The sequence below is a fragment of the Drosophila subobscura genome, chromosome O (assembly GCF_008121235.1).
Source record: "Drosophila subobscura isolate 14011-0131.10 chromosome O, UCBerk_Dsub_1.0, whole genome shotgun sequence".
NCBI classification, from domain to species: Eukaryota; Metazoa; Arthropoda; class Insecta; order Diptera; family Drosophilidae; genus Drosophila; species Drosophila subobscura.
This window is the reverse complement of record NC_048533.1, coordinates 16,683,401-16,710,806: the sequence shown is the minus strand read 5'-3', so window position 1 is coordinate 16,710,806 and position 27,406 is coordinate 16,683,401. Positions and strand designations below refer to the sequence as shown.

General features: G+C 42.9%; 3 protein-coding genes across 12 annotated transcripts in view; 2 read left to right on the top strand and 1 right to left on the bottom strand.

Annotated features, from left to right (window-relative positions):
* Positions 1-1,819: 1,819 nt before the first annotated feature.
* On the top strand, positions 1,820-2,201 carry LOC117896664 (metallothionein-3-like). Its single transcript, XM_034805110.1, has 2 exons — positions 1,820-1,966; positions 2,029-2,201. The coding sequence occupies exons 1-2, from the start codon at positions 1,942-1,944 to the stop codon at positions 2,139-2,141; spliced, it is 138 nt and encodes a 45-aa protein (XP_034661001.1). The 5' UTR covers positions 1,820-1,941; the 3' UTR covers positions 2,142-2,201.
* A 9,302-nt stretch (positions 2,202-11,503) lies between these two features.
* On the top strand, positions 11,504-12,072 carry LOC117897085 (endothelial differentiation-related factor 1-like). Its single transcript, XM_034805723.1, has 2 exons — positions 11,504-11,604; positions 11,683-12,072. The coding sequence occupies exon 2, from the start codon at positions 11,710-11,712 to the stop codon at positions 11,995-11,997; it is 288 nt and encodes a 95-aa protein (XP_034661614.1). The 5' UTR covers positions 11,504-11,604; positions 11,683-11,709; the 3' UTR covers positions 11,998-12,072.
* Positions 12,073-22,752: 10,680 nt separating this feature from the next.
* The window catches only part of LOC117896271, a 97,245-nt gene continuing 92,591 nt past the window's right edge, over positions 22,753-27,406 (bottom strand). For 7 of the 10 annotated variants that reach the window (XM_034804466.1, XM_034804474.1, XM_034804464.1 and 4 more), the window contains 4 exons: positions 26,775-26,997; positions 26,219-26,346; positions 26,006-26,116; positions 22,753-25,878 (listed from right to left, as the gene is read on the bottom strand). In XM_034804466.1, the coding sequence (XP_034660357.1) occupies positions 25,612-25,878; positions 26,006-26,116; positions 26,219-26,346; positions 26,775-26,997 (729 nt within the window). In that variant the 3' untranslated portion in view covers positions 22,753-25,611. The remainder of the gene's footprint in view (positions 25,879-26,005; positions 26,117-26,218; positions 26,347-26,774; positions 26,998-27,406) is intronic. The other 3 variants (XM_034804470.1, XM_034804469.1, XM_034804471.1) reach the window with 1 other exon arrangement.

Sequence of the window (27,406 nt, the reverse complement as noted above, 5' to 3'; positions counted from 1 at the left end):
AAACACTTTAAACTGTTCTGTTTATGGGCGTCACACACAGGTGAAAACAGAAAATTAAAGCCATGCCATAGTCAAATCATTTATATGTTCTCATTTTGCTGATATTTTCGGCATAATCCGCTTGATTATGCCGCTCCTGCCTCGAACTCCGCAGATTATTATGCCATTTTGCAGGCCATAATCATAATCATAGCATTTATCTAATATGCCAGCGAAAATATTTGCTCGTTTAATAAGGGAGCAGCGCGCTGCTGGCGGCTATTGGCGGCGAACAAATCGAACACAACCGCACACTGGATCGACCCGAATGGAGCGGATCTGAAGCGATGCCCGGCGCAAACAAGTCGCAAATTGAATTGATTGGCGGGTAAACAGCGCCAGCCCGGATCCCTATCTGTCCGGCCGAGCCCCAAAAACCATAGCCAGAACCAGAACCAGAACGACGACCACGTCCAGGAACCAGCAGCCACAGACCTTAATTGAGCGTGAACATAGAGAGCATAATGCCCGGGTCTGGGTCTGGGTCTGGCCCAATACGAACTTCAATTTTGATAAGAAGCTGAAGCAGCACACTGGGAATGCGGGGTGGGAGGGAAATTTACAATTAGCCGTAACATAAAATGGCCAGGAAAATTGTCAAAGAGCAGCCAAAATTGTTTACAAACCAATTACAGGCATCAAGTTCCAGACAATGGCAACAGATTTCCAGCTTTCTGACCTTTGAGCCCCCTCTGACCGGAGGCAGCCGGAGGTAGCAGCTGCTTGCAAGAAAGTAAAATTAAGCAGAGCACCAAAAATTGCGTTATCTTAATGAGTTTAAACGTTAATCAGGCAAAGAAAAGCCACCAAAGATGCTCTGAGGAGTGCAGGGAGGAAGACATTCAAGAATGAAAGTAAAACTTTACATTTGGACAATAGGATACCCGCTAGTGAAACCAGTTTTGTGCTCCAAATGAGACGAAAAATATATATCTAATAATTTCGGAAATGAATATTAAAAGAAATATTAAAAACCTTTAATTTGCAGTCTATTATTTATCCAATCGGGATGACTTTCTGTATCACCAGAATATTCCCTTTACCCTTTATTAAATTAAAGTACAAATATGCCCATGAACTCAACGACTACTGGGTACAAAAAGAGCTAGTGGAAGCTGCGGAAATGGTGGCCATTTTGTGGCCATCCTGTGTCATAGGTCTTGAGTGGGCCAGTGGGCATCCAAACAGAATGCAAAACCAACAAAATTGGTTGGTCGTTGGGGGCGAGTTGACGCTGCGGCAAACGGAAGTCCAAAAAGTCCGAGGCGGCACGGATGCATATTAAATTAATAATTTGACCTCATCCTGAAAATGCTGCGAGGCTGCCACAGTAGTGGTGGCACGAACACAGAGAGAGAGGCAGAGTGGCAGAGAGGCCGAGAGGCGAACAAGAAAGCTTGAGAGAGTGAGCTAATTTTTGCATCCGCTTGGAAAGATTTTTGTGTGCTGATTGCGACAAGGACAACATCGCAGTGGCGTGGCTGCCATGTTGCGCTAATGTTTCGCCTTAGACCGAGATAAACAATTAAAAACTTTTGCAATTTGCGGTAATTCCACTCTGACCCCTTTAACTAGACCAATTTCGCATAGTAAGTAGCCAAGTGGCGTTTATCAGGGGTCTTCCTCCATCGGTTCGTTTGGAAGACAGCAATCTAAGGGGACTCGCTCAATTGCTATCTTATCGTTTGCTTAGATAAGTGCACCGGCTGATAAGCTGGGTTCCCCAACTCTTTTTCTGTTGACTGTTGCAGCCGAGTTTGCCCTGTTGATTTTGCACACGAGCGTGCAGAGTGCAAAATATTTACACGCGGCACTCAGCTGGAGGTCGAGCCTATAAATACTCAGCCACTACACAGCATTGACCAACAACAAGTTGTTAAAGCGATATAATTATTCTTCAAAATGGTTTGCAAGGGCTGTGGATCTAGTGAGTTAAAGGTGGAACCATTCTCCAGTCAATCAAATTTTAAACAAAATCTATTTTTGCAGACTGCAAGTGCACGGCGACCAAGTGCGGCGATAATTGCGCCTGCAATCACGACTGCAAGTGCGTCTGCAAGTCTGGCCCCAAGGAACAGTGCTGCACCACCAAGACCAAGTGATGTTCTCCAGAATGAGCCATTAAATAGAGTAGAACTTCCAGCTATTACGTTTCACTTAAATGTTTATTCCCACGACTGTCGCTAGCTGTCGCAAATGATATTCGCTTAATTACTATTTCGTTTGCCGCTGCTAAATTCCCACAAAACACATGTCGAGGACAAATATTTGCCACTCGTTGGCGTCATAGCAGAGATGACGGTGCCGTTCCAGTTTTTGCCTCTGGGTCGGCCAAATCCTCTTTGGCCTAGTGTCACATTTTTGGCCAGGGTCACATGACCAAAACGCGCAGTTATTGCATTTGTGGCGCGTGGCGCGTGGCAGGCAGTCACGCAGTCAGGCAAGCAGGCAGGCTGCAAAATTTATGCGGTCTCATTTGGACCGACGAGGACACTACTCGAAATTGTGACACTTGTAAGTGAGCGTGAAATAATTTCTCGCATTAAGTATACGCAGCAGGCGGCCCACAACAATGCGCGGTTGCTGCTAGAGTGCAATTGTTTAAGCAATTAATTAGCGCTGCTCCACGACATCCACTCCCGCCCAGACCCACAACAACAAAGACGTGGCAAAGGAAAATCAAGTAAAGCAAACTCAAAAATGGAAAGGAAAGCAAATTTCAGTGTCGAATTTCCGATACTCTCGACAGTTGGTAAACGTTTTCTGATGCAAAAATATGCACAAAATAGGGGAATGCTTAGGGATTTCTTGATAATTGTTTGTTTCTTTCGCTACTCGCGGCCAAGAGCTTATCTAGTTTATAGAGCACAAGTAGAATCTTTCTTAGTGTTGCAATCCCATGAGCAAAATGACAATTCCCTCTTAAAATGTAATTGGCGGCCTCTCAGGGACCTCGCAGGATGTAGCCACTCTTGAAACGCCTCTTGAAAGTGAATCTGAGCCTCATGTTTAGCCTAACAATGAACTTCCTTGGGCTGGCATTGGCTGGGCTGGTACTAGGGGACTGTGTCTGAAACGTTAAAAATCCCAGCCGCAAATTACGGAAATGACTGTCTGGCCTGCTGTCTGCCTGTCTAATTGTCTGTACATAATTTAGGCAAACATTTTTAATTAAGTGCACTGCTCCACTCATACACAGTCAGCCGGCATTATATGGCTTGGCTTGGTTTTTAATTCCATCATTAATCTTGCAGAGACGTGGCGAGGTGTGCTCCAACAGTTGTTTGCAATTAACAATTAGGGGAAGTCATAGGCTACTTTTAGACTTTGGTGTTTGCCTCCTTGGCGCTGGCGCTGGGCCACAGCAAGGCAAACAAAACCATCCGCAAACACAGTTGCCACACCAAATCCCAACACTTTTTGTTGGAGGCGACCAACGCACAACTTTATTTACTTGACTGCGGTTTCTTGTTGTTTGCGGCATGCCCGGCATACTCTTTTGCTAATGGTTCTATTAACTTAATTATAGAGTTTGCCCAGTGCTTTCAGATATCAGATATCCTTATGCCTGGCTGGGGTGTTTGTTGTCTTTAAAGCGTTTAAATCTGAGAGTCCTTGCCATATGCACAATATAGAGAGAGTGCACATGGTCTGTTAATTATGAAAATATGTACTCGTATCTCTGGCTAAGAACTTGTTGAATTGCTTCAGCAAGAGGATGAAAACTTGTGCACTTTGCGAAATCTTTTCTTTCTTATCGTATCGTTTTAGTTTTAGTTCTTAATCGCAGAGCACAAAGGAATATAATTTATTCGTGATGGGATGCAAGCGACACTTCAATGTGAATTTATCAGTATTTACTCATATGAAATGAACCCTTCCTGCTTGTATTTCTTAGCTATTTGCTTCTCTATAGTTGGTTCTTAAGTAGTGGGTATCTTTTAGTCGGAATATTGACTATAGCATTGCGAATTGTTGTGCTTGCCTTCCCTTGTTCAGCCGCTGTCTGTGGCACTCGTAACTTTGCCGCAAAATTGCTTGTTTCCGCTTCCGCCCTCTCAACCCTCGACAGCCCTTGGTCGGCCCTCGTCGCCCACTGATAGATGCCGTTATGACCTACACTTGGGCATAAGTTTCCCCTCGTCTTGGGCGACTTTCATGCTGAAGACGGTGTCGGGGCGATGCTGGAAGCAATTAAAGCCAATTATTCTGAAATAATTGTTTTAAGCAGATTTCTTGTGAGCACTCCTCAGTCCTCCCCATCTTGGCCAGTTTATTGTGGTTGCTGTTGTGATATTTATTTTTTTGTTGGGGTTGAAGATTGCGACTCCGATTGTTGTCGGTTAGCTGATTGGGGGCTTTATTCGGCTTTGGTCTTGACGTTTGAGTCTTCTTTAAAGCGATTTTTATTTTGCAATTTCGCAATGGGGAAAAGCTCGTTAAAATAATTTGTCACAGTTTGCTGTTTAATTAAAAAGTTTCAAATGAATGTGCCATGCCATTAAATGATTCTCTCTGCCCCCGCCTGTACCTCTTTTACCCTCTCCATTTTCCTCTTTCTCTCTGTGTTTTTGCATGCCTAAAAAACAATTAACCCGAATGCAATGCACTGCAATGGGATGCACATTCATGCGTATATATATACATATGTAAATGCATATATAAATACATACATACGTACTAGTACGTGCATTTGTATTGCACAGTGGAATTTACCATAGTGACGAAAGATGTACTGTGAAAATGAACAAGAGGAATACTTTAGGTTTGGAATTCGAATATTCGTTAAATTTCCTGAAAAAGAATGTATCCAAAGTAGAATGGGATATCAATAAGAAATTCAATATTTGTGCACCAAACATTTTTGTTGGTGCTGCAGCTTTCATCACTAAGTTCTTGCATGCGAATCGGTTGGTTATCTGATGTAGATATTTCTGCGTGCGTCGGAGTGGGTCTCTCTCTCCCTCTATCTCTCTCTTTGCATGTGCATTTGTCTACAATTTCATTTGCCAACCAAATAACGGGAGTAAAAAAAGAGCGCCATACAAAATTCGCAACGAGAATGCTGAATGTCTCTCTCTATGTGTGTGTGTTTGTTTGCACAATAAAATTTATTGTTTTACTAGAAATTGTTGTAAGCTTTTGTATTTGCCTGTGTTTGTGTCTGTGTCTGTGCGTCGCCCACAATGTCCGTCAGGGGCTTCATTGTTCAGCCACATAATTAATTGTCGTAGTTTTTGGGTGTTAAATAATTAGAAAACAAGTTTTTCAGCTATTAATCACACGGAGTGTGGCGCAGAACAGGAGGGCGGTAAAATAAGAGAGAACAAATAAAACTAACAAAAATGTTGTTACATTTAATGGCCAGAGAGCACACATCCCACAGCATAAACCATCGAATTAACCTCAACACCTTATCAATGGGAAGTGGTCTCTAATATGCTCCTTAAGCTCCAATAGTAAACCCATTCTAAATCACAATATAATCTCATAATTTACATAAAATGGAGCCACATTGCCGGGACAGGCATACCAAGATGTGGCCATGTGGCCCCCACAGCACAAGCCACAAAAGAAACGGTCCTCAGGATCTCCCTATCCCGCCCTCGGGCTAACACAATTTGCCCCACTCAAATATCATTATGTCATAAATTGATGTGGAATCCTTGTTCATTTATGAAATTTACCCATTTCCATTGAGGGTCCGGTGTGTTTTTTTTTTATATTCCTTCATTTATTCTCTGAATTTTCTTACTTTACTACTACGTTCTTACACTAGCGGGTATATAATATGATGCGGGAAGTAATGGGAGTGGGCGCCCCACGCGCGCGGTACTGCCGCAAAGCATTGCTTCGCACGCTCGAAGGCTCCTACTCCGTCTCCTGCTTCCGCCTTCTCTCCAAAACTCTCAGAGTTCGCATAACACTAGAAGCGAACTCTGCGGCCGCTTCCCAAGCCCTTGGCTCGGACAGCATGATCGGCACCAAGGTCTCTGTGGAGATCCTGGCGCCTACTTCTGCCTCCAGGCGGCGACGCTCGTGGTCGAATCTGTGTGTGCGTCTGGCTGTGTGTGTATACAACTTGTTCACAAATTCGATTTTCGTACAAGTTCAATGGGGTAAAAGGAATGGCAAAGGACGAGTAAGTGTGTGCACGAATTTAAGTTTTTATGAGTGGCCATCATGGGCATCATCACCATCATCATAAGATTGACCTTTCTAATTGCCATGACAACACCTTTAAAGTGTGTTTTCTGAGTTTGAAAGTGAGGAAGCATCGAGTAAGGTGAACATTTGCATGGTAAATGTAAACAGAGACAGAGATGCTAATGAAACGTCAATTATGTGCGACCGTTTACAGGGCTGATAGCAGTAAGGAAGAATAATAATAGCCAAAGGGACCAAGAACGACTTAATGTTACCGTAGAATCTGATTTTGTTAAACGATAATTATGATATTTAATAAAGAGAAGACTATTTTTCAGCATTCACGAATATTCGCACTATGAACTCAACTTTACTCACTTTTAGTTTAAATATCTCTCAATTTCCTGTCATATAATATACCCTTGGGTTGCTCTACGAGTAGCGGGTATAAAAATGAGCACGTGACCAACTTTGTCAACGCTTCAAGCATATCCAATTTAACCCTCAAATTGCTGTCATTATGACAGCTACCAGAACAGAGTCAGCATCAGCTTCAGCATCAGCATCAGCATCGGGAGTAGCATCGGTGGAGTCGCTGAGTTATTAGCGAAGCGTGATTGGCATAAATCAATGCAGCGGGGGCAGAGAAAGCAGAGGTGAGGACAGAGGCGGAGACAACGACAACTGGAGACAACAGAGAAATGCACCTGGCCGAGAGACACTTTGCGGGCTCACTGGCCGCTCTTTGCCCTAATGGGATTCGAGCCAGTGAAAAATTTATGACTGCCATCCCTTACCACCCACTGCCACTACTCATCATCTACCCACTTGTCGATGACATTGTTCCGTTATGTCGTTTCGCCTGTAATCCCTCTTATATCAAGACGGATGTCGTTGATGCGCCATTTATGCTGAAATCGAAAGCGTATTGATTCGTCGATCGCATTAACATAAAAATATAGCTGCAACGGATTTGCGGGCTCCTTCTTTGGCGCATTGCGGATGGGAATGGATACTTTGATTTGCATAGAGCGCGGGATTGTTAAGGAATGTAAATGCTGTCTTGAATAACTTTTGTCAAGCGATCTGTTTATACAAACACTCACCCCCACTCCCCCCACTTTTTATCATCCCTTTCATGTACTGAGTAATCCTGTTTTCTTTTTTTTTTTTGACTCGCTTCTTTGTTTGACAAAATGTTGGACAAAGGATTTAATTAGTTTTTCTTTCATTTGCCATGGGAGCAGAGGAGCGCTTTAGTAATTGCATTTGAACAGATATCACGACACGCGAGAACGTGGCCGTTCGTGCACGGAACGGGGTGTAAAAGCCAAATTGAAAACAAGAAACGAAGACAAAATTCAGATGCGAAATATTGGATACCCTTTCCAGTCCACTGATTGAGTAGTAGAATAAGCTTTTGGCCACTTAGTCCTTAGTCCATCGCCATGTTCCTGGCTATGCTGTAAATTTCAGTCAGAGTTTATCTGAATAATGTCCTTCTGGGCACTTCAAACATTAACTCAAAATGATAATATCCCATTTGCAAGGGTATCAAATTAGGGGAAACACTACTGACGAGTGGACGACTGGCAGTTTGGGCTACTGGTAGGGGGGGGATGCCGCCTTCCTTTCTATCTAATGAAATACTTGTGTCGTGCGCCTGTCGACATTATTAACAGCTTCCGAACTTTTGAATCTACGAATTGGCAACTGCAAAGGGAGCGAAAACGGGAGCGAACTGCAATCGCCAACACATACACAGAGCATCATTGCAGCAACAGCAACGGCAACGGCAACAGCAAAGGGAAAATGTGAAAAGTGTGCTAATTTCCATTAAGAGTGCAGAAGCAGCAAAGCAGCAACATCCACAGAGCAACATCCAGAGCAACACCAGAACACAAAGGCAGCGCCAGAAAAGTGTTTAATTCAAATTGTGGATCAAAAGCAGCCACTGTGGTGCTATTCTGCCATGACCATGGCCGGAAAAGTAGCTACTCTTTGGTTGAGTCAAGTGCAGTGGCAGTCAGTTTATTTATTCCTCCAGCCAGGAGCGAGCAAGAGTTGGGATAAGGTTAGGGTTTGGGCCTGGGCTTGAGGTCGGGTTCGAGTTCGGGCTCGGGTTGCAGTTCTAGTTTCAGTTTCAGTTCCGGCGTCGCATCGAATACGCCGCTGCTGCCTTGGCGACAGAAAGCCAATTTATGTGCTTTGTGTGCATTTTTTGTTTGAGTTTGCTATATTTTTTATTGGCAGCACAATTTATTCACAAATATGGTTGCACTTCTCCCTCTGTGTGTGTGGGTGAGTGCCTGTGAGCGATGTTTATTGTACAAAGGATATATGGTATTGCCGGAGCAACATAGAGCAGTACTTTTTTTTACACACCCGTAGTATATCCTCCGCCCCGCTCAGCTTAGACGCGACTAGTTTGTTTGCTTGCCCAGATTTGATAAATGTAACCCTTTTAGAGTACACCAAACTGCGCTCTTTCACATTGAAATAATACAACACAAATTGTATAAATATTTAAATTGACTCTCGCAAAAAAGTAATGGCAAGGCCAAGTGAGAATATGACGAGTATTTGCTCGGATTGCATTTGATGTGTGAATGGGAGATAAATGAAACTAGTGAATAAGTTTGTATTTTCGTTGGAGTTTTTATTATAAATGTGACCTATTCGTATGCATATTAACACATAATTTACCACTATATTCCGTCGAGTACTTTAAATACTTTAATTCATATTTGAGCCATACTCATAATCCTACATTCAATTGTTTCATATTCAATTTTATGTTCCCAAGAATATTTTTTTCAGTGCAACATATGAACAATTTCCGATTGTGCAACAAAAGGCCGTGAAGCGGCTGCATAAATCCGATATAACGTATTAAAGGAGACGACGGAGCCTGACAAACGAACAGCGAGAGTATTGTACGGTATACCTTTGGCATTTTCTGAAGTCAAAATACAATATTTGTCGTTACTTGGTGGCCCGATGGTGGTTGGCCGTCGCTCTGCCTTTTGGCTTTGTTGTGTGCGAAGCTTTTAAAAGTTAATAAATCCTTTTAACTTATGCCATATTTCAATGCTGCCGCTGATGCTGCCGCTGCCTTTGCCGTTTCAGTTGCTGTTGCTTTTGGTTTTGCTGCTGGTGTGCGGGATACGTTTAAATCGGGGAAAAATGCCAACCAACAATGTGAATTTCCTTGTGTGCTGGCGTGCCCTGGCCTGCCGTGCTCTTGTGGACAGAATCAATGGGAAAAACGGGCTGAATGAAAGCAATTCACTTTATTGAACAACATTATTCAAATGGAGTTGCTCGGCTGCCCTGGCAAAACGGTCTCTAGATTATGAAGCTGTATTGTGTGTTTCGATTTGTACAGCTCATCGGCAGACATCATTCATATTAGTTGGCACAGTCCGGCAGAGCAGAGCTCATCATTAAAGTTTTCATCTATTTCAATTTCTATTTCCATTTTCATTTTCATTCCAATTTCAATCTGTAGGCCTCTGTGTCCTGTCCAGAGACAGCGAGATTGAGTGACTGGCTCATCATATATCATGGCCTGGCCGTTGTCATCCCATTGTCTTCCATTTCCGACATACATTTCTTGAATATTGCGTTATTTTTCCGTTTCTTGCCACTGCCGTTATTTTTTTATACCCGGTACTCGAAGAGTAAATAGGGTATATTGTATTTGTGCACATAACGGTTGTATGTAACGCACAGAAGGAAACGTTTCCGACCCCATAAAGTATATATATTCTTGATCAGCATCAATAGCCGAGTCTCTGTCTGTCTGTCTGTCTGTCCGTCTGTCCGTCTGTCCGTCCTGATGAGCGCCTAGTACTCAGAGACTATAAGAGCTAGAGCCACCAAATTTTGCATCCAGACTTCTGTATGCTCACACTGTTACAAGTGTATTTCAAAAATGAGCCACGCCCCCTTCCGCCTCCGCAAAAATGCGAAAACATCCCAAATCTACAATTTTGAAGATAGCAGAAAACTAAAAACGCCATTCCGTAGGGAATGACCATATCTATCAGATCACCAAATTGGGATACGATTGGATCATTATTATAGCCACAATGAAGAAATTAATTTGCAGTAGCCAAACCCACCCCGTCCCGCAGCATTCACACTCTGCTTCGCGCTGTTTATGGCCTGGCCCCTGACACGTCACTGCCTCTGCCTCTGCCGCTGCCTCTGCCGCTTCCTCTGCCGCTGACTCTGCCGCGACTCTGCAGTGTGTGTCTATAGGGGAGGGTGGCGAGCTAAAGGAGCGTGTTGGCGTGAGTAGTGTTGTTGATGTAGATGACAGATGAAGAAAAAATGTAAAATGTAGTACTGAGTGCCGGGTATAAAAGTTGTGACGCGTAAGAAGCGTCTCACACGTCCCTTCTCGTTTGATTTGTTGTGGCAACCAACATTTATATTCCTTTATAAAAGTATTCGAATACATATACAGATGTACACGTACATATATCTGTATTCCGTTGTGCGGCCTTTTAACGATTCATTTTTTATAAGAGAGAGAGAGCGAGCTCCTGCGAAGACTTACTATAAGCTCAGTTTCCATTCAGGACCGGCTTCCGTGCTGCCTTCGCCTCAGTCGCCCAGTATTTTTATTATTTATTATCCGTTTTAAATCCCAGCTAAAGATCATTATACACATCAGTGCGTCCGATTGTGAGAATCGCAGCTACTTCTGATTTTCTGATTTCTTGTTTTCGACATTTTCCCCCAGTCTCCGGAACACAAGCTGGAGTGCTGCTGCTCCTCCTCCAACATTTGGCCACTCTCTGTGCCCCACGCAGCTCTCAAGTTCTTTGCAGAATCTCTGTGTTGGCGTGAGGGGGAAGGACGCACAAGCGCCAGGCGAAGGCAAGGAAAACGATTTAACTGAAAATTGAGGTTGAACTTAATCATAAATCAATGCTAATGATGCTAAAATGCTAGAAAATTTCCTACACAGCCCGGGACGCGCCGTTTGGAGTGGATATCACTTCCACTAAGGATGAAATCTGTGGGTAGCAAATCCTGATTCAGGCAAGGATTTGCAGTGCTGGCATTTGCCAAGGCACCATCCACAGCACACAGCCCACTCTCCACACCAACGCCCCGCCCACGTCCCTGCCCACTTGGCAGATGTCTGACTGTCATTTATTACAATTGCTTTGACTTTTGTTAGTTTGTTGTCGCTGGCATTTCGTATTATGCATCTCATTGTGGATGGGATATCCCTGAACCCAGTTGGCCATGAGATTTATAATCTGCCATTTCGATACTGTCACTTTCCCAATAGGCATTGTAGCAACAATTTCATCTCAAACCAGAATAGTTGTCGGACTGAACGGCAAATATTTTAATTCCTTCCTGAAATTTCGTGAAATTTCTCAAAATATCAACATAGTAAATTTTATTTTTGGAAAATTTTTTATCTAAAAAAAAACAATTTTTAAATGTTGTTTTTGTTGTTTTTTTTTGCAGATTTCTTCATTTTCGTGGAACACAAAGATGAGCTCGATTTATTTGGATTACGAGACTGGTTCTCAGCGTCACGAGAAACTGCCGCAAGACGTGTGCCGTCTGATCATGCAGGGACGCCAGGCTAAGGGACTCAGCCAGAAGGATCTGGCCAGCAAGATATGCGAGAAGCCGCAAATCATTGGCGACTACGAGGCCGGACGCGGCATACCCAACAATCAAGTTCTGGCCAAGATCGAGCGCGTCATCGGCATAAAGCTACGCGGCAAAGAGCGCGGTTTGCCACTTCAAGGCAAAGGACAACGTAAAAAAGACTAAAAAATCAAACAAAATACACCAACAGTTTCTTGCCATGGATCTTGCTATTGATTAAAGGCTTGCTTGAACAGATAAACCCTAAATTGTTTGCTTTACTCTGCTGCGCTGATCATTGTCTAGTCAATAACCGCCAGCCAATGGCCTCTTTTATACACCTTTCCGGGAAAAACCCTGCTCGGGAGTGATAGCTCGTTAAAGTGACGCCATAAAAGAGGAGCGTAATGTGACGCCCGAGAATTGTAAAATTCATGAAGGCAATGGCAAAGGAAATTTAGGTGCGAAAATTTGTACTCTCTAGCACTTCAAAGTTTGTATACTCTTTCAGGGAATCTTTAATGTGAAACAACTTTTTGAAATTTTCGGTTTTTTTAGTACATTACTTTGAAATTTCTGTCAGATCTCATTAATTTGCCTTCTTCTTTTCACAGAGCTCTTCAGTTACAAAACGCATAAAAAATGCGAATTTCTTTATCTGTTTCATCAGTCAGTCAAACTATTCCCCGTACAGAGCATGCATGCATATACACATTATATATTCAAAGCACTTTAAGTCATTTATATTTCGATAAAAGTGTTTATGCAAATCTTGTAAAACGTAATCGTAAAGCGGACGAAGAACCGCCAACGATACCGAAGCCAATGTCGATGCCTGAAAGCGCATTACCACAGCTGGAGGCAGTTCCGGAGGAAAGACAGAGAGAGGGACAGTGAGAAAGAGAGAGGGAGATGGCATCTGAGTTGTAAAAATTGAAATAAATGTATGCTGGGACATGGAGACCTCTCTCCACACGCACACTCACAGACATATTGTATGCAAAACATGTGTGTGAGAGCGTATATAGGGGTGTGCGTGAGTGTCTGTGGCATAAGTTATGCCTCGCTGGTGCCCAAATGGACAGAGGGTGGCACCTGACTGCTGCTCAACATACATATATACTCTTATGCACACACCCCACCCCACACCACCCAGCCCCCAGACACCTTCAGTTATTCTGACCTCAGACCCCACCACAATGGAACAAACATTTTTGCAAATAGAAAATTGAGTTAGCGGCGCCCGCTTCCTAAAATCACGTGAGAATCTTATAGTTGATTCGAATGTGTGTTACCCTATAAAGGAATAAGTTTTGAGAGTTGAAATTATTTTGCTTTTCCTAGGCAGGTAACCAGATCTTGGCGTTAATGGAAAAATTCATATTGAAAAAATATCTTAACGAAGGAAATTAGTCTGAAAATAGATTTAGATATCATATTTACATGTTCGCAAAGAACATATAATCCCTTGCTCCACCACAACTACGGGGTATGCCGAAAAAAAAAAACAAATGCTTGTGAGCAGGGGCAGGGTAAGAGGTGGCTGAGGTGCGTTGAATTTGTGGAAATTGCCTTTTTACGAGCGTATTAGCATGCGTGTGTGGATATTTGCATTCGAGCTGGGTCGCGTGTGTGTGTCTCGCGGCTAATGTGTCCCCAGTGAATGAGCGCGGACCCTCCAGACCACGGCCACCGACTTAACTCCCCTCCCCGTTCTTGGGCCACAGATAAATCAATTTACTCTCATTTTATTTGTATGCATAAATTTGTGCGTAATAAACAGTAGCAGGCAGCAGCATTTTTATACCCGGTACTCGAAGAGTAAATAGGGTATATTGTATTTGTGCACATAACGGTTGTATGTAACGCACAGAAGGAAACGTTTCCGACCCCATAAAGTATATATATTCTTGATCAGCATCAATAGCCGAGTCTCTGTCTGTCTGTCTGTCTGTCCGTCTGTCCGTCTGTCCGTCTGTCCGTCTGTCCGTCTGTCCGTCTGTCCGTCTGTCCGTCCTGATGAGCGCCTAGTACTCAGAGACTATAAGAGCTAGAGCCACCAAATTTTGCATCCAGACTTCTGTATGCTCACACTGTTACAAGTGTATTTCAAAAATGAGCCACGCCCCCTTCCGCCTCCGCAAAAGGGCGAAAACCTCCCAAATCTACAATTTTGAAGATAGCAGAAAACTAAAAACGCCATTCCGTAGGGAATTACCATATCTATCAGATCACCAAATTGGGATACGATTGGATCATTATTATAGCCACAATGAAGAAATTAATTTGCAGTAGCCAAACCCACCCCGTCCCGCAGCATTCACACTCTGCTTCGCGCTGTTTATGGCCTGGCCCCTGACACGTCACTGCCTCTGCCGCTGCCTCTGCCGCTGCCGCTGCCTCTGCCGCTGACTCTGCCGCGACTCTGCAGTGTGTGTCTATAGGGGAGGGTGGCGAGCTAAAGGAGCGTGTTGGCGTGAGTAGTGTTGTTGATGTAGATGACAGATGAAGAAAAAATGTAAAATTTGACAAATAACCGCTAAGTTGCAGATGTAGTACTGAGTGCCGGGTATAAAAGTTGTGACGCGTAAGAAGCGTCTCACACGTCCCTTCTCGTTTCAAATGATTTTCCAAAGCAGTTTGTCCCCTCGCAAGCGATTGCAAATGAAATGAATTTACGCATGCCTGCAGTCAGGCGCTGCCTTTTATTTTATTTGTGAATATTTTTGATTATCCTCGCTCTTAGGGTATAAAGGAGAGACCAGTATTTTGTTTTTCAATTTAAAAATATATCCGATTTAAATTCAAACAATTTGGAATTATTCCTGCATCCATTTGGTTTTATGTTTCAGCAAAAGAGGAATATAATGCTGAAAAAATAGATATATACTGATTTTCTTTCTTCATAATTTATGCAGATAATGCATGTCAAAATAATGATTGAATTTGAAAAAATTGTATTTAAGTGGGTAACAGGTTTTTAATAGGAGATGATCTCCTGCCAAAGGCACCTGCTGGTGTGTGTATGTGTGAATAATGGCAACAGCTAACAAAACATTTTCCAATTCATTGAGTTTTACAGATGCCATCCATTGGCGTCATCAGTGACTTAGAATTGTTGTATTTGTACCCTCCCCGAACGGAGGGGGATATCGATGGGGATAAGGACGCGTTGTCCCCTTTGTCACGTGCCCGCGTGTGTGTGTGTGAGACGTCAACAAATGTCAACATGCGATTTGTCAAATTGTTGAAAAATCTCTACACATACGAGAGTATATGTTTGTATAAGTATTTCAAGCACACTGTGAGTCAGAGCCTAAACTCTGGCGGCTTTCTATGGATGGATCTGGTCGAGCGTTAAAATGAAATTAGATTGACGTTTGATACATTTCCTTTTTGTTGGGTATGCCTAGGAGATGATTTTGCCTACAGCCTCCTGGCATTTGCTCTTCCGAAGCCCCACCTGCCAGCCGACAGCAGCTATCCTGATATCCAGCCATACAGGCTTCTGCTATCCAGCCGGGCTGTCACTTTAAATCCGTGGTAGTCTGTCAGAAGAAAGAGCCGACACCTGGGGGAATTGTCGTGGCACACTTACAGGCGTATCAATATTCGGGAATACGGGAAGTGCTCGACATGTTTTCGATTTCTGGGATAAACAAAGAGCACAACAAATCACTAAAGTGAAAAGTGTTCAGCGAGAAGAGAAAAGAAAATGCGAGAAAAACATGAAAAACAATTTACAATTGACATGTAAATAAGCGTTCAAATAGAGGAGGCCCAGGCCTCAGGGATGGGGGTCTAGCAGGAGCTGCGTGTCTGGTGGGGTGTTGCCTGGCAACGCAGCTGCCAACGGAGTTTAGATCTTTAGTTTTTCTCGGTAACAGCCCACTGCATTGGGCTAATTGAACGCTAAAAGCTGTCCCTCAGCTGCCTGCTGCTAATGAGCCTGCCTTGAGTACTGCTCTCCTAAATACCGCAACACGTTTTGCCACTCACATATTTATGCCCGTCTTTGGATGTCTTTGGGTCGTAAAATATTTAAACACATCATCGCAGTGAACTTTGTCAACACTTTCACCGCGCATAAATTTGACCTTTACACCAGGCCGTCACTTTTGGGCTGGCTTCTCGCTTTGACGCCATCAATCCTGGATTCCCCTCTGGAAATCCATCAGCAAAGTGCACACAGCCACATCACATCGGCAGGGCCTCTGGCCTCCAGCCTCCAGCCTCGGGACTGGCAGTTTGACAGTTTCTTGCCTGAAGCTTCACCACACTGCGCGCTTCATTTTTCTTCATTTAGTTCGAAAAACAGCTTGAGTGCAGGCGCCTCTGATTTATCTGGCAGCTAGCTTATAAATATTTCAAGTGCTTGCATTTTAGTGCACGTGTGCTGCATTATCATCATTGGCCAGAGTCTCTTTCCGGGGGCGCTTTTAATATGCAACGAAATTTCACGAAGCTTGTTGAGATTTTACACCCTCTCAGAAGATACTTTGCCAGCCATTAAAGAACGTGGCAGCCCAAAAGGCTGCATTTTATGCACTTTTAGCCGACCAGGGAGGAGTTTTGGACAGAGTTCCACTGATGGAGAGATTGATGGTGTTTACAGCTGCACACAAAATCAGATAGAGATAAATGCAGGAAATACAAAAATAGACAACAGAAAACAAAGATTATAATATGAAAATATGTTTGCTGTTTGCGAGTTATAAGTGCGAAATGTGAGTGTGAATAGAACTACTCAGGCTCAACACTTAAGTGTCTCCTTGTCGTTTTGATAGATTTCTGATTGGTCTTTTATTTGATGATTTTATCTCTTTTAGTTAAGAGGCGATTTAAGCTAATTACAATATTTTACCAAGCCAAAAGACAACGTCTTTAAAATGCCATCAACAACATATTTGCCGGGTCTAAACGTGCTTCCATCTTCCATGTACATAAGCGTGTGTGCATGTATGGGTTTGCAAGTTTACTTTATGGTTGAGGTAATTTAAAGTCACACATAGACACACAGAAACATGTGTGTGCATGGCTGTATACCAACGTGTGCAATATTAACTAACGCACACACGTACAAACTAAATGAAATTCATGGCATATGTGCGTGCGTTCCATGCGTATGTCCGTGTATCTGTGTGTGTGTTTTCCGTGCTGGTGTGTGCGTGTATCTCTGCTGGTGTGAAGCGACATGCATGGCATGGCGATAGTATCTGGCTAGCTGGCGCTGCCTCTAACAGCCACTCTAGTCTCACAGTAACCGAGCCAGCGTCCCAGAAAGTGGTCCCATTTTTGTACCCTTTGCAGAGGTTATTACTATTTTAAGCAGAAGTCCAACCAACCTTTGCATGACTCCATCATATACATATGCAAGACTTTCGATTTGAAAAGGGCATCAAAGTCTCGGCCCTCGTTATGCCTTTGGATATTTTTGGTTCTTACTCTTTTTGTACATTAAACATTTTTTAGAAATTCCTCTGTCGCTGCAGGCCAAATGAGATTTAAAGAGGGGAGCGGGGGGCATTTGGTGGAAAGGGAGCAAGAGACACACAATTATGGCACTTTCTGCAGTAAGTTCTGGCCACACACTTGCCCCTGTTTCATCTTTTTATCTTTTTTTGGTCTGACTTTTTAGCATATTTTCCCTTAGCATATTTTTATTTGTAGCATTTATAAGTGAATAAATGCGCGCATTTAAATGCCACTTCCTGGACGCCCCACCCCTCTGGGCTCGGCCTCGGGCATGGCCCTGGTCTGGCCTGGTCTGGTCTGGTCCGTCCTGGCATGGGCTGGCCTGGTCTGGGAATCGTATTCGCTCTGAGGCTCATTATGTATGCAGTGGAACAGTTTTTTCTGCTGCTGCTGCTCAGCATTTTATGCACGTCTTGCCAATTTATAAATCATTTTTGTTTGTCTGTTTGCATTTAGCTTGTTTGCTGCCTGCTGGATCTGGATCTGGCTGTGACTGTGAGCGAGTGTGTGTCTGAGCCTGGACGTGGCCAGCTACGTGGCGTTTACGTAATGTCTGCACTTGCATATGTTCGCTTAGTTTCTCCCATCTTTATGTCTCCTCCTCTGGCTCTCTCTTTCTATACATTATGATTTATTTTAATCATTATGCTAAATGATTTTTTCGTTGCCTCATCTTTCACTTTTACGACCTCGACTTGAAGCTCTGACAAACTTATTTTCTTGTAACTGTCCGGGTTTGCAATATCAATAAAACTGAGGTGCTGATAAATCATAATTCTTCCCAATGTTCGTACGAGTATGTGCCAGAAAGTTCCCAACTTCATTAGCATAGAAATACTGAGCAGATTCCAAGAAACAAATCAACTTGTAGACACTCACTCTCGCAGATACAACCCTCAGGGTGGCAGGAGCTTGGAGGATTTTTCATCGGTGCCCGGTTTATATTTTGACGAAATGTTGGCCAGGCTAAAAGCATTTCCGTGTCTCAGTATTAGATTGTCGTGTTACTTTATTGAATTGTTTCGTTTCTTTTGTACTCCAGAGCCTGGCAGCAAAATGCTGCAAAGAGATACACATCTCTGGCAACGAAAATCTTCCAAATATGATGCCTTCGCACGGCAAATGACCCGCATATGTCTCCTTGGACCTTGGAGCTGGCCATCGGTGGGCAGAGCACATGAGGGAGTACGATTCGGAGGCAGTCTTGAAGGACATTGAATAACACGCAACACTTGAGCGGACACATTTGACTAGATTTCAATCTTGTGTGAATATGGATGCGTTGGGCAAAATCCGAGAACAGCTGTCAGAGCTGGTCAGGGAAAATGGTGGTGGTGCTGGCGGTGTGGCAGGTTTGGGGGTGGTGCCACAAGTGCGCTTGTTCTCCGCTTGTTGCGCACTGAATTATTTATTAGGCATGTGTCCTCCTGTTTTGCACTAAGTGTCATTTTGTTGGCCAACAGAATTTGCCTTGTACCGTTTTTGAGTTTTGTCTGCCCCTCAAACAAGTCCGCACAGAACCACCCCTACATCCACACCCACTCTACACTCGCTACAGATCAGACAACCCAAAGTGTGTCAAAGTGTCTGAATATTTCATGGGGTTGCTCAAATGAAGCGCACAAATAAAATAAAAAGCACAGAACCGAATAGAAGAGAGCGCCAGACTAAGCAGAAAATTGATTTAAAGTTGAGCTGTGCTTTTCCTAATTAAACTTGAGATTTGCATAATTTGATTTTCGCTGAACCGAGCGTTGGAGCTGCAGCTGTAAGACCTCCGAAGTGGGTTGAGGAATGTAATAATCTTGCACTTTGAATATGCATGTATGTGTGTGGGGGTTCTTTGACTTTTGTTTTGGCAATTGGAAGAAACATTCCCAAAGTTGCCAGAAAAAATGTGCAAAATTTGCACTCCTCGAAGATTTCATATTTGAGCTTCTCCTCCTCCTTCTGCAGCCTCGGCATAGGAATGCAATCAATTTGCAAATTTTCGCTACTTTGCCGCGTTTGCAAATGCTCGAGTATTTGGCTCCTTAGCAGTTTTTTTCCTCTCCCCATAGTGTATGTACTTACACACATATATTTTTTGTATTTTTTAGTTCTCTTTTGCCTTTTGCATTGCCATCTATTTTGTGTTATTTCTGCACTTGGCTGCTTGTCTGGAGCGCATTGAACGCTGAGACTATGCCGGAGCCTGAGCCGTCTATCTGTCTTCGATATTCCCCTGAATTCCTGCTGCTCTGGGGAGCAGCGAGTTATGCAAATGCAGCTCCCGCGTGTCCTGGCCATGTTTTGCTGAGCCAAAGGTGGTTGGGCCTGGCCTGGCCTTTTTGGCAAATGGCGTAAAAATAGCTTGCGACTGCAAGCCATCAAAAAACTGTTCTCTGATCATTGGCCATCGTGCCGGTCTAATGAAAACTGGAATCGGGATTTTGCACTTGCCTCGAATACCTATAGAACATACCTATACTTTATGCATAGATGACTTCTTCCTTCTTTTACATTTCTACATTTTCCTCTGTGCCATGTGTAAAATCGACAAATAATGGATGCCTCTCTAGCTCTCTCTCTTTGTGTGTGTGTGTGTGTGTTGGCAGTGCGCATTTGAATATCAATTCAATTGAATTCTTTGTGTGCTGCTGCTGCGGCGCCTCCTGCTGAGGATGCTGTGGCGCATATTTCTCTGTGGCTATGGCTTCTTTCTCCGGCATCCGGCACTCAGCCTGACTGGCTGGCAATATACATTCCCCACAGCGTTATGCAAAGGAATTCGTAATGTGTAAATGCACCACCCAAGTAGGGACTCGTTTCTGCTTTGAGTGTGTGTGTACGAGTATTTGCAATAAATTGCAGCGGAAAATGTTGCATCTTTGCAGGCCATGTCGACAGGAATTTCAGCTCAACTTTAACTGCGTTTTTTTATGCTTGTCGAAGCAGCAATTAATAAAGTTTTCCGTCTTAAAGTTGCCGTTAAACGTTTATTCATATAAATACCGAAATATTCTGTATGAGAAATGTCGTTGGAATCTGAAACAATTGCAAGTTAGCTTAACAGATTTAAATGCTTTCCTCTGGCCATTAATTACCTCAACTCAAATCAACTGAAAGTCAGCACACTTGGCTTTTCACATTACTTTAGCTCTTTATACATACGTTCATGGATATGTACATATATGTATGGTTTTATTTATGTTCGAAATAAATTATTCTGCTCACTCATCAGCATTTTGCGCTGTTATAAACACGTTTTTAATTAAAATTGCAAAAACAGGAAAAACATAGAAGCGGCAATAAAAGCAAACAACACGGTTTCTCCATGCGAGGATATGTGGGCTGTGCTCGTGGTAGATGGGGGGAGGTGGGAGGAAGAAAAAAAAATATGATGGCAGCAACTTCAATTAGCGCAAAATAAAAGGCAATTCCAAGTAGAACAAAGCCAGCAGCAAAAGCAGCAGCAGCAGCCACAGCAACAGAGTCACAAACAGACAAAGAGACAGAGACAGAGACCCACTTACCCCAGCAGCTCAAAGCTTAGTGGGTGGGAGGGGATGGATGGATGGGGAGTTGTAGGCGCAACAGTTTTAGCCATAAAATGGCAAACACGTAATCATCGCAGCCTGATAAATGTGCGTGCAACAACAGCAACAGCAGCCACGCACTCTCCGGAACACTAGATGCGAGAGTATCTGCCAGTACGAAAGAATTAGAGATGGGAGAACAGAATTTCACATCCACAATTGCTCACGGAAAAAGGTATCAATGTACGAAATATTTAATATAAATAATTTTTAATAATAAATACCCATCGTGTAGGAGCAGTAGAGTGGGGCAGAGAAGAACACGTTCCATTCCCATCTCTAGAGCGGCCATCCTTCTGTCTGTATCTGTAAATAGGCCGGCTCCACATCATCGACCTTCAGCATTCGTGCCATATTAATGAACTGGCAAGCCCGCATACACTCACTCAGTGCCTCCCCGCATTCATTACGATTCATTTTCAGTTTTGCTATTCAGACATCGTTCTGCACATGTGAATGATATTAGATGCGAACAAATACATACAAATGCAATATGTGTGGCTGATATATGTACACATGTATGTATGTAGATGTTGTATGAAATCCATGCCACTTAGCTGCGGCAGGTGAAACAAATTGAATATACAAAAAAAGAGCACAAACAATTGTTTACAGTTTTGCTTTCATTTCAAATCAAACCAAAAACCTTTCGAATTACGTACATATGTATATGCGCTCATCCGAAACTCACACTCATGCATATATAATTGTTTCCCTCTCTTTCGTTTTGTGTGTGTGTGTGTGTGTGCGTGTTCCACTCTCACATTCTCTCGTTGTGTGATTGTGTGGAAATTCGTAACATTTTAACCCCTCACGTGCCAGAAATGAATTGGCTCCCAGTCAAAGTATGTGGCACCCCAGGCCAAGACATCGAAATTGTCCTCACGTCTAGACATAATTTCTTCAATCATTTATTACCTAATTAAGTGGAAGTATAAATGCCGAACTCAGCCACCCGGTATGCCATTATGGGCGTGGCAGGTCAGAGGCTCAGCGGCAGAGCAGGAACTCTTCGCCCCGTGCTATTTTCATTCTCTTCTGGGCCAGCGCCTTTTGTATGCGAATTAACTGGCAAAATTCCAATGATTGACCTTACTCTTTGTTGCTCTCTGGCTCTCACTCGATGGGTGTGTTTGTGTCGTCGAGTGCGGCACAGTGGAGTGGTTCCTGGGGAAACTTGAGTTTAAGCCATGAAACGGCGCGCCGTTGCCTTGAGCAAGTGTCTTTGTCTTCTGCTCATCTTTTGTTCCTTGCAAAAGTACAAAAGCATTGTGTGGCTTTTTCTTTTTCCATTTTCTTTATTCTCTTCTTGGTATACTCTACCACGGAGTATTATAAGTTTACCGAGATGATGTTCTCAACATGCATTAAAAATATTGCTCATTGATCAGCATAAATTATTTAAGCATGTCGTTGGCTATTAATTTCCAAGCTCTCTGAAAATATTAATAATTTTAGATAGAATGAGGGACCAAATTGAGTACCAAAATGAGTATCCAAATTGAATTAATTTAAAAATGTATATGGAAGGGTATGCAAAGCTACGGTACCCAAACAGGTGCTGCCTTGCTGCTACTGTTTGCTGTAGCCTTGTTTATGGATATGTTTGCTCCTGAAGCAGGTCGGTCTTCTCTTCCAGCTGTCTTTGTTGTATATTCTGCCTTGTACGTATATTTTCCATTGTATTCATTGCTTTGTTCGACTCAATAGTGTCACATACTTAGTTGCCGATCGCTGTGGGGCTTTTGGGGGTCAATAATGAAGTGCACATCGAAAGAGGCACGTGGCTCAGAAAAAGTGAACTATTTTACTTACCAGAAAACCGATTTTCATTAGCTTTAAACTCCAGAACCCCCACCCAGAACTCAGTAGAAAACTTTGATGGTTGTTTAATTTTACTTTCTATATTTTGTTGTTCTTGCTGTTGTCACTTACAATGTTTTATTACAAATATCGCTTGGTTTCTCATTTCGGTTTAGCTTCAATTCATAGTTTATAATTTATATTTATCAATTAACTTTATCCATGTACTTCAGTTGGTTGTTTACATATACACATATGTATGTACGTAGCCCACAAATGTATTCCTAACATATCGTATATGTAGATCCTATTTACTGTTGTTTAGGTTTCAACTCAAGTTTTCGTTCATCGTATTCCTCATGCATAATGGAAACAGAGTTCTGTTCTCTGCTCCGTTTTAAGTTTATGCTACTTTTTATGCATCCATGCTATGGATGCGTATTTGAGTGCTAGTTCATTTTTTATTCTTTTGCTTTTTACATTAATGCGTTTATTTTGTAATTTTCTTTCGTTTTCTTCACTTCTATTGTTATTTATTTTCTTCAACGGTACTTTACATTGTAGCTACGCTTTGTCTTGTGCCGCACTCCGAGTGAGGGGTTGAAACAAAACACTCGAGTGGACTCCGATATACCTACCCCCCAACTGATAACGATAATCTCGTAGTAGCCATTAAAACGATATGCAGTTGCACAGCAAATGAACAACTCCACTCATTCCCATAGTTCCCATAAAGATACAGTTTCCCCCCTTTCCTTGTCACGCCTTTGACAGCGGCTGCTTATGGGATTGAATAGATTTAAATTCGTCTAATATTTAGCTATCATATATCTTAAGCAGGTTCTCAATAGACTTTACACACACACTTTTTTTTGCTAGTTTTATTTTGTATTTCTCTATTTTAAGGTTAAAGCGTTGCTTTCTCTAGAGACTATTAAAGTAGTTGCCAATGCTCTCTAACGTTTATAACTTTACTCGTACTGCGTGTGTATATATTTTTTGTTTTGTTTATTAATATGTATATTTAGTTAAGGGTATATTTTTGCTTAGATATGCTGGGATTAGTTCATAGTTTGTGTCAACAGTGGTATAATTTGCAAGGATATTCGATAATGATATGGTTTAGCCCCTTGGTACATACAAATATGTTTTGTTCTGTTCTATATATTACATTATCAATTGTCTAACTGAAGCGTAGGCTAGGGTATTGCCAGATATTGTATATTTTATAGGTATATATTTATTTATGTATATAAACATAATACATATCGCCGTGTATATGCATTAAGGAAGACATTTTTTCATGATTGTGACCATTTTCGTTATGCGCACATTTTTCACACTTTTCCGCCACAAAGTATGTGACAAAAAGTTACTGCCTCTTCTCCTCTGTCAAATGGTCAAGCTTAGGCTTAGAGTGTTGCTTTGTGTTTGTGTTAGTGTGAGTGAAAGTGAGTGTGTGTCTGTGTGTCAAACACTCAATTAATATTCATAGAATTTTCATTCACCCAGGTGTTGTTGTTTTTTCTCCTGATACTGCCCTTTCCCCCCCACACTATTTACAATAGTTTTATTCTTTACATATTTTATATAAGGCTCAACTGAAGTTTCAATCAATATACAGTTCAATTTAGCTGCTGGTTTCATATCATAATTGTTGTATACGTATTCATATGTATTCATATATCGTTGTATATTGTTATAAAGAACTATATACAAAAGACTCGAGCAGGGGCATTTGTAAGTACTTGGTTTTGTGTGTAAACTTTGTTTAGGTGTTCATATTGATATGTTCTGTTAGTATTTAATTACGTTAATTGAGTTTTAAGTTGTCGGTTGTATATACAGCAAACGGAAATGCTAATCGGGACACTGGGATAGCAATGAAACCTGTTGAAACGAGGCGAGAATATGGCTGCTGGCCGAGGAGATCTCCCCTACGGCTCTGTGAGAAGTGTGTGGGGCAACAATTGAAATGCAGAACGCATAATGGATAATGAAACCGTAATTGTTTTCGCGCCTCCAAACGGAACGGTAAACTGTGAAATAAATTAACAATAATATTTCGCTTGAGAGTGTTAAATGAGTTCATTCATTTGGCCGTTTCTGCTGTCTGTTGTCTGTGGCTGAGGCCAACAGAGCAGAGGCCGTGACAGGACATGCCATGTGGACCGGTGCTGGACCGTGCGCATACACATTAAAATGTAATTAAAAATCAAAAGAGTGAAGGAATATGAATGAGAAATAAACAATGTTAAGGCGGTTAATAATTCTTTTTAATGGAGGCAACCAAGACTTTTATAGAGCTTAAATAGCAACAACCCAAAAAATTGCCTGCAGCAGGTATGATAATGATGAATGACTGACAGAGTGTAAATGTATGTTTGGGTATTGTTTTTCCGTATAAAACACTAGCTAACGGGTAGTACCATTTATTAAAACCCATTCCTATGTACAGGCCACGTCAAATCCAACTATCGAGTGTCTGTTTTGTTATTTGCTAAGAATATTATTATGTAGACAGCAGTTTTACTTTTCACTTTAAAGTACAGATAAATCTAATTGAGTTCTATGTTGTATACGCATATATATTTATGTACTATACTGTATCGTAATGCTTCACATACGTATCAAAACAGACAGCAACATCGTCAGGGTTCAACAACAAAGCTTTACAAAAATCGCAGCTAAACACAGAACTAGCCCCTAAAATGTATACACCATATGTTCATATTCATATCGTAGGCTACGCTATATGCTATATGCGATTCGATTCGATTGCTACACCATCACACGCAATATCATTTAGTTATAGCTAACATTAACACGATCCGTATATCGCGTATATAGTACCACTCTAACACCTCCCGCCCTTACAGATATCTACTACGTACAGTTATCCAATTGTGCCGGGCAATTGTCTGAGCCCTTAGCTGTGCGGCTGTCATGTCGCTACGCGGCCCTGTCTGCCCGCATCGCTCATACGCAGCGTGGTCGTGGAGAGATAGGCCAGCGAGAGCAGGGCCAGGTGGAGCAGCCGGTGGCAGCCAGTCGCCTGCCCATGCCCACTCTGGGCAGCACTCGTGCTCTCCGGCCAAATGACCTCGACTTCGGACATTTTGAAAATGCTCAGCAGTCGGTGGGATTGTAGCTCATTGTGCTCGGTATTGATTTGATGACTGATGGTCTTCAGAATCGCGGTGCACTCGTCCTGCAAGCAGACAGATAAGCCATAAACGTTGGGTAGTTGGGCAAATGGATTATTAGGGCAAAACGAAATAGATTATTTGTTGGCTGGGAGTTTGTCTGTGTGTCTGTGTAGCCAGCGGCGTGCTTACCTTCTCTTTCCGCAGCAGCTCAATATCTTTGAGTTTGCCATCGTGGGGCAGGCGGGCAGCAATGATGATGTTCTCCTCCGTCATATTGAAGAGTGTCAGCGTGCACTGGGTCTGCAGTAGGTCAAAGTGGAAAGTGAAGAGTGGAAGTGAAAAGCATTCAACGGAATGCAATTAATACATTTCCTGGTCATTGTTCTTTCGCTTGCGGCTTACCTGATTATCGATGTATGTAGTTACGTACTGCTGCAGGGCACGCACGGCATCCTGCACCCCCAGATTGGTGTGTGGCCGGAGCAGTGCCTCATCTGCGGCACTGTAGCCCAGCAGCAGAAAGACGCCACCTGGTAAAGGAAAAAACATAAGAAATAAACATGGGTTGGGGAATGCAACATCAATTGCAGCAAACGTAATTTACTGGCGTCCATGGCACGCAAGTGGCGTGTGGCAAGCACGGACAGGAGCCACGCAAGCTTGCACCCTGCACAGCCACAATGGGTTTTTGTGTCAAATGCGGTCTCAAGTGCTCTACAGAGTGAAGACGATGCCCCGACAAAGGGTTCACAACTAGAATAGAGACGCGAGAGTGGAAGGAGTGCTCCATGCCCTGCTCTGCTCTGCTCTGGTGCAGCCACAAAAATGCTGCATACTTGACAGCCCTGCATCGTCATCGCCTGTCGCCGGCGATAATCGTTAAGTGCTCAGCCCGTGGTGGACCCCTGACACGCTCCACGTATAATGTGGCAGTGACGCAGCCAAAGTCTCGACTCACCTGGCAGGATGTACTCCCCGAGCGGCGGCTTCATGCAGATGAAGCGACCCGAGTAGCAGAGGCAGCGACCGCGGAACGCTTGGTAGGCGGGCGAGGCGTGGCTGTAGAACGCCAGGGCGGTGCGGCAGGGTGCGAATGGCACGCAGAGGGCGTGGCAGGTCAGAGTGAGGGACTCCCCGCAGCTGCACAGTTCGCTGCACTCGGCATCATCCAAAGAGTAGATCTGCAAGGAGTAAATCCCCCCAAGAAAACAAGAAAGGAAACGTTGAATAAAGGCTAATAATACGCGGACGTCAGGTGTAATAATAATTTAACTCCCCTCGCATAGTCGAAAGTGAAATTAATTTCTTATTAGCATTTCCTGTTCGCATTCTATTTATACGTTTATTTTACTTCTTTACCACGTGCCGACACGTAAGCTGGAAACTCCGGGATATGCTTTCCCACATACGAGTATATTCAGCTTTTCCACACTTTTTCCCACTTTACGTTGCCATTCCGTTTGGCTTTTCACGTTTCGTTGCTGTTTGCCGTTGGCTTAACTTTTAGTTATGTAAATGCGCCAAAAAGCACTTTCTCAACTCCAACAGAAAAAGCCCCAACAAATAGAACAAAACGATATGCAAAATTAA

Bases quoted from the DNA above. Each gene is read 5' to 3' on its own strand.
- LOC117897085 (XM_034805723.1), top strand. From the start codon at position 11,710: ATGAGCTCGATTTATTTGGATTACGAGACTGGTTCTCAGCGTCACGAG.
- LOC117896664 (XM_034805110.1), top strand. From the start codon at position 1,942: ATGGTTTGCAAGGGCTGTGGATCTA. The intron at 1,967-2,028 runs GTGAGTTAAAGG...CTATTTTTGCAG, and splicing joins TTGCAAGGGCTGTGGATCTA to ACTGCAAGTGCACGGCGACC.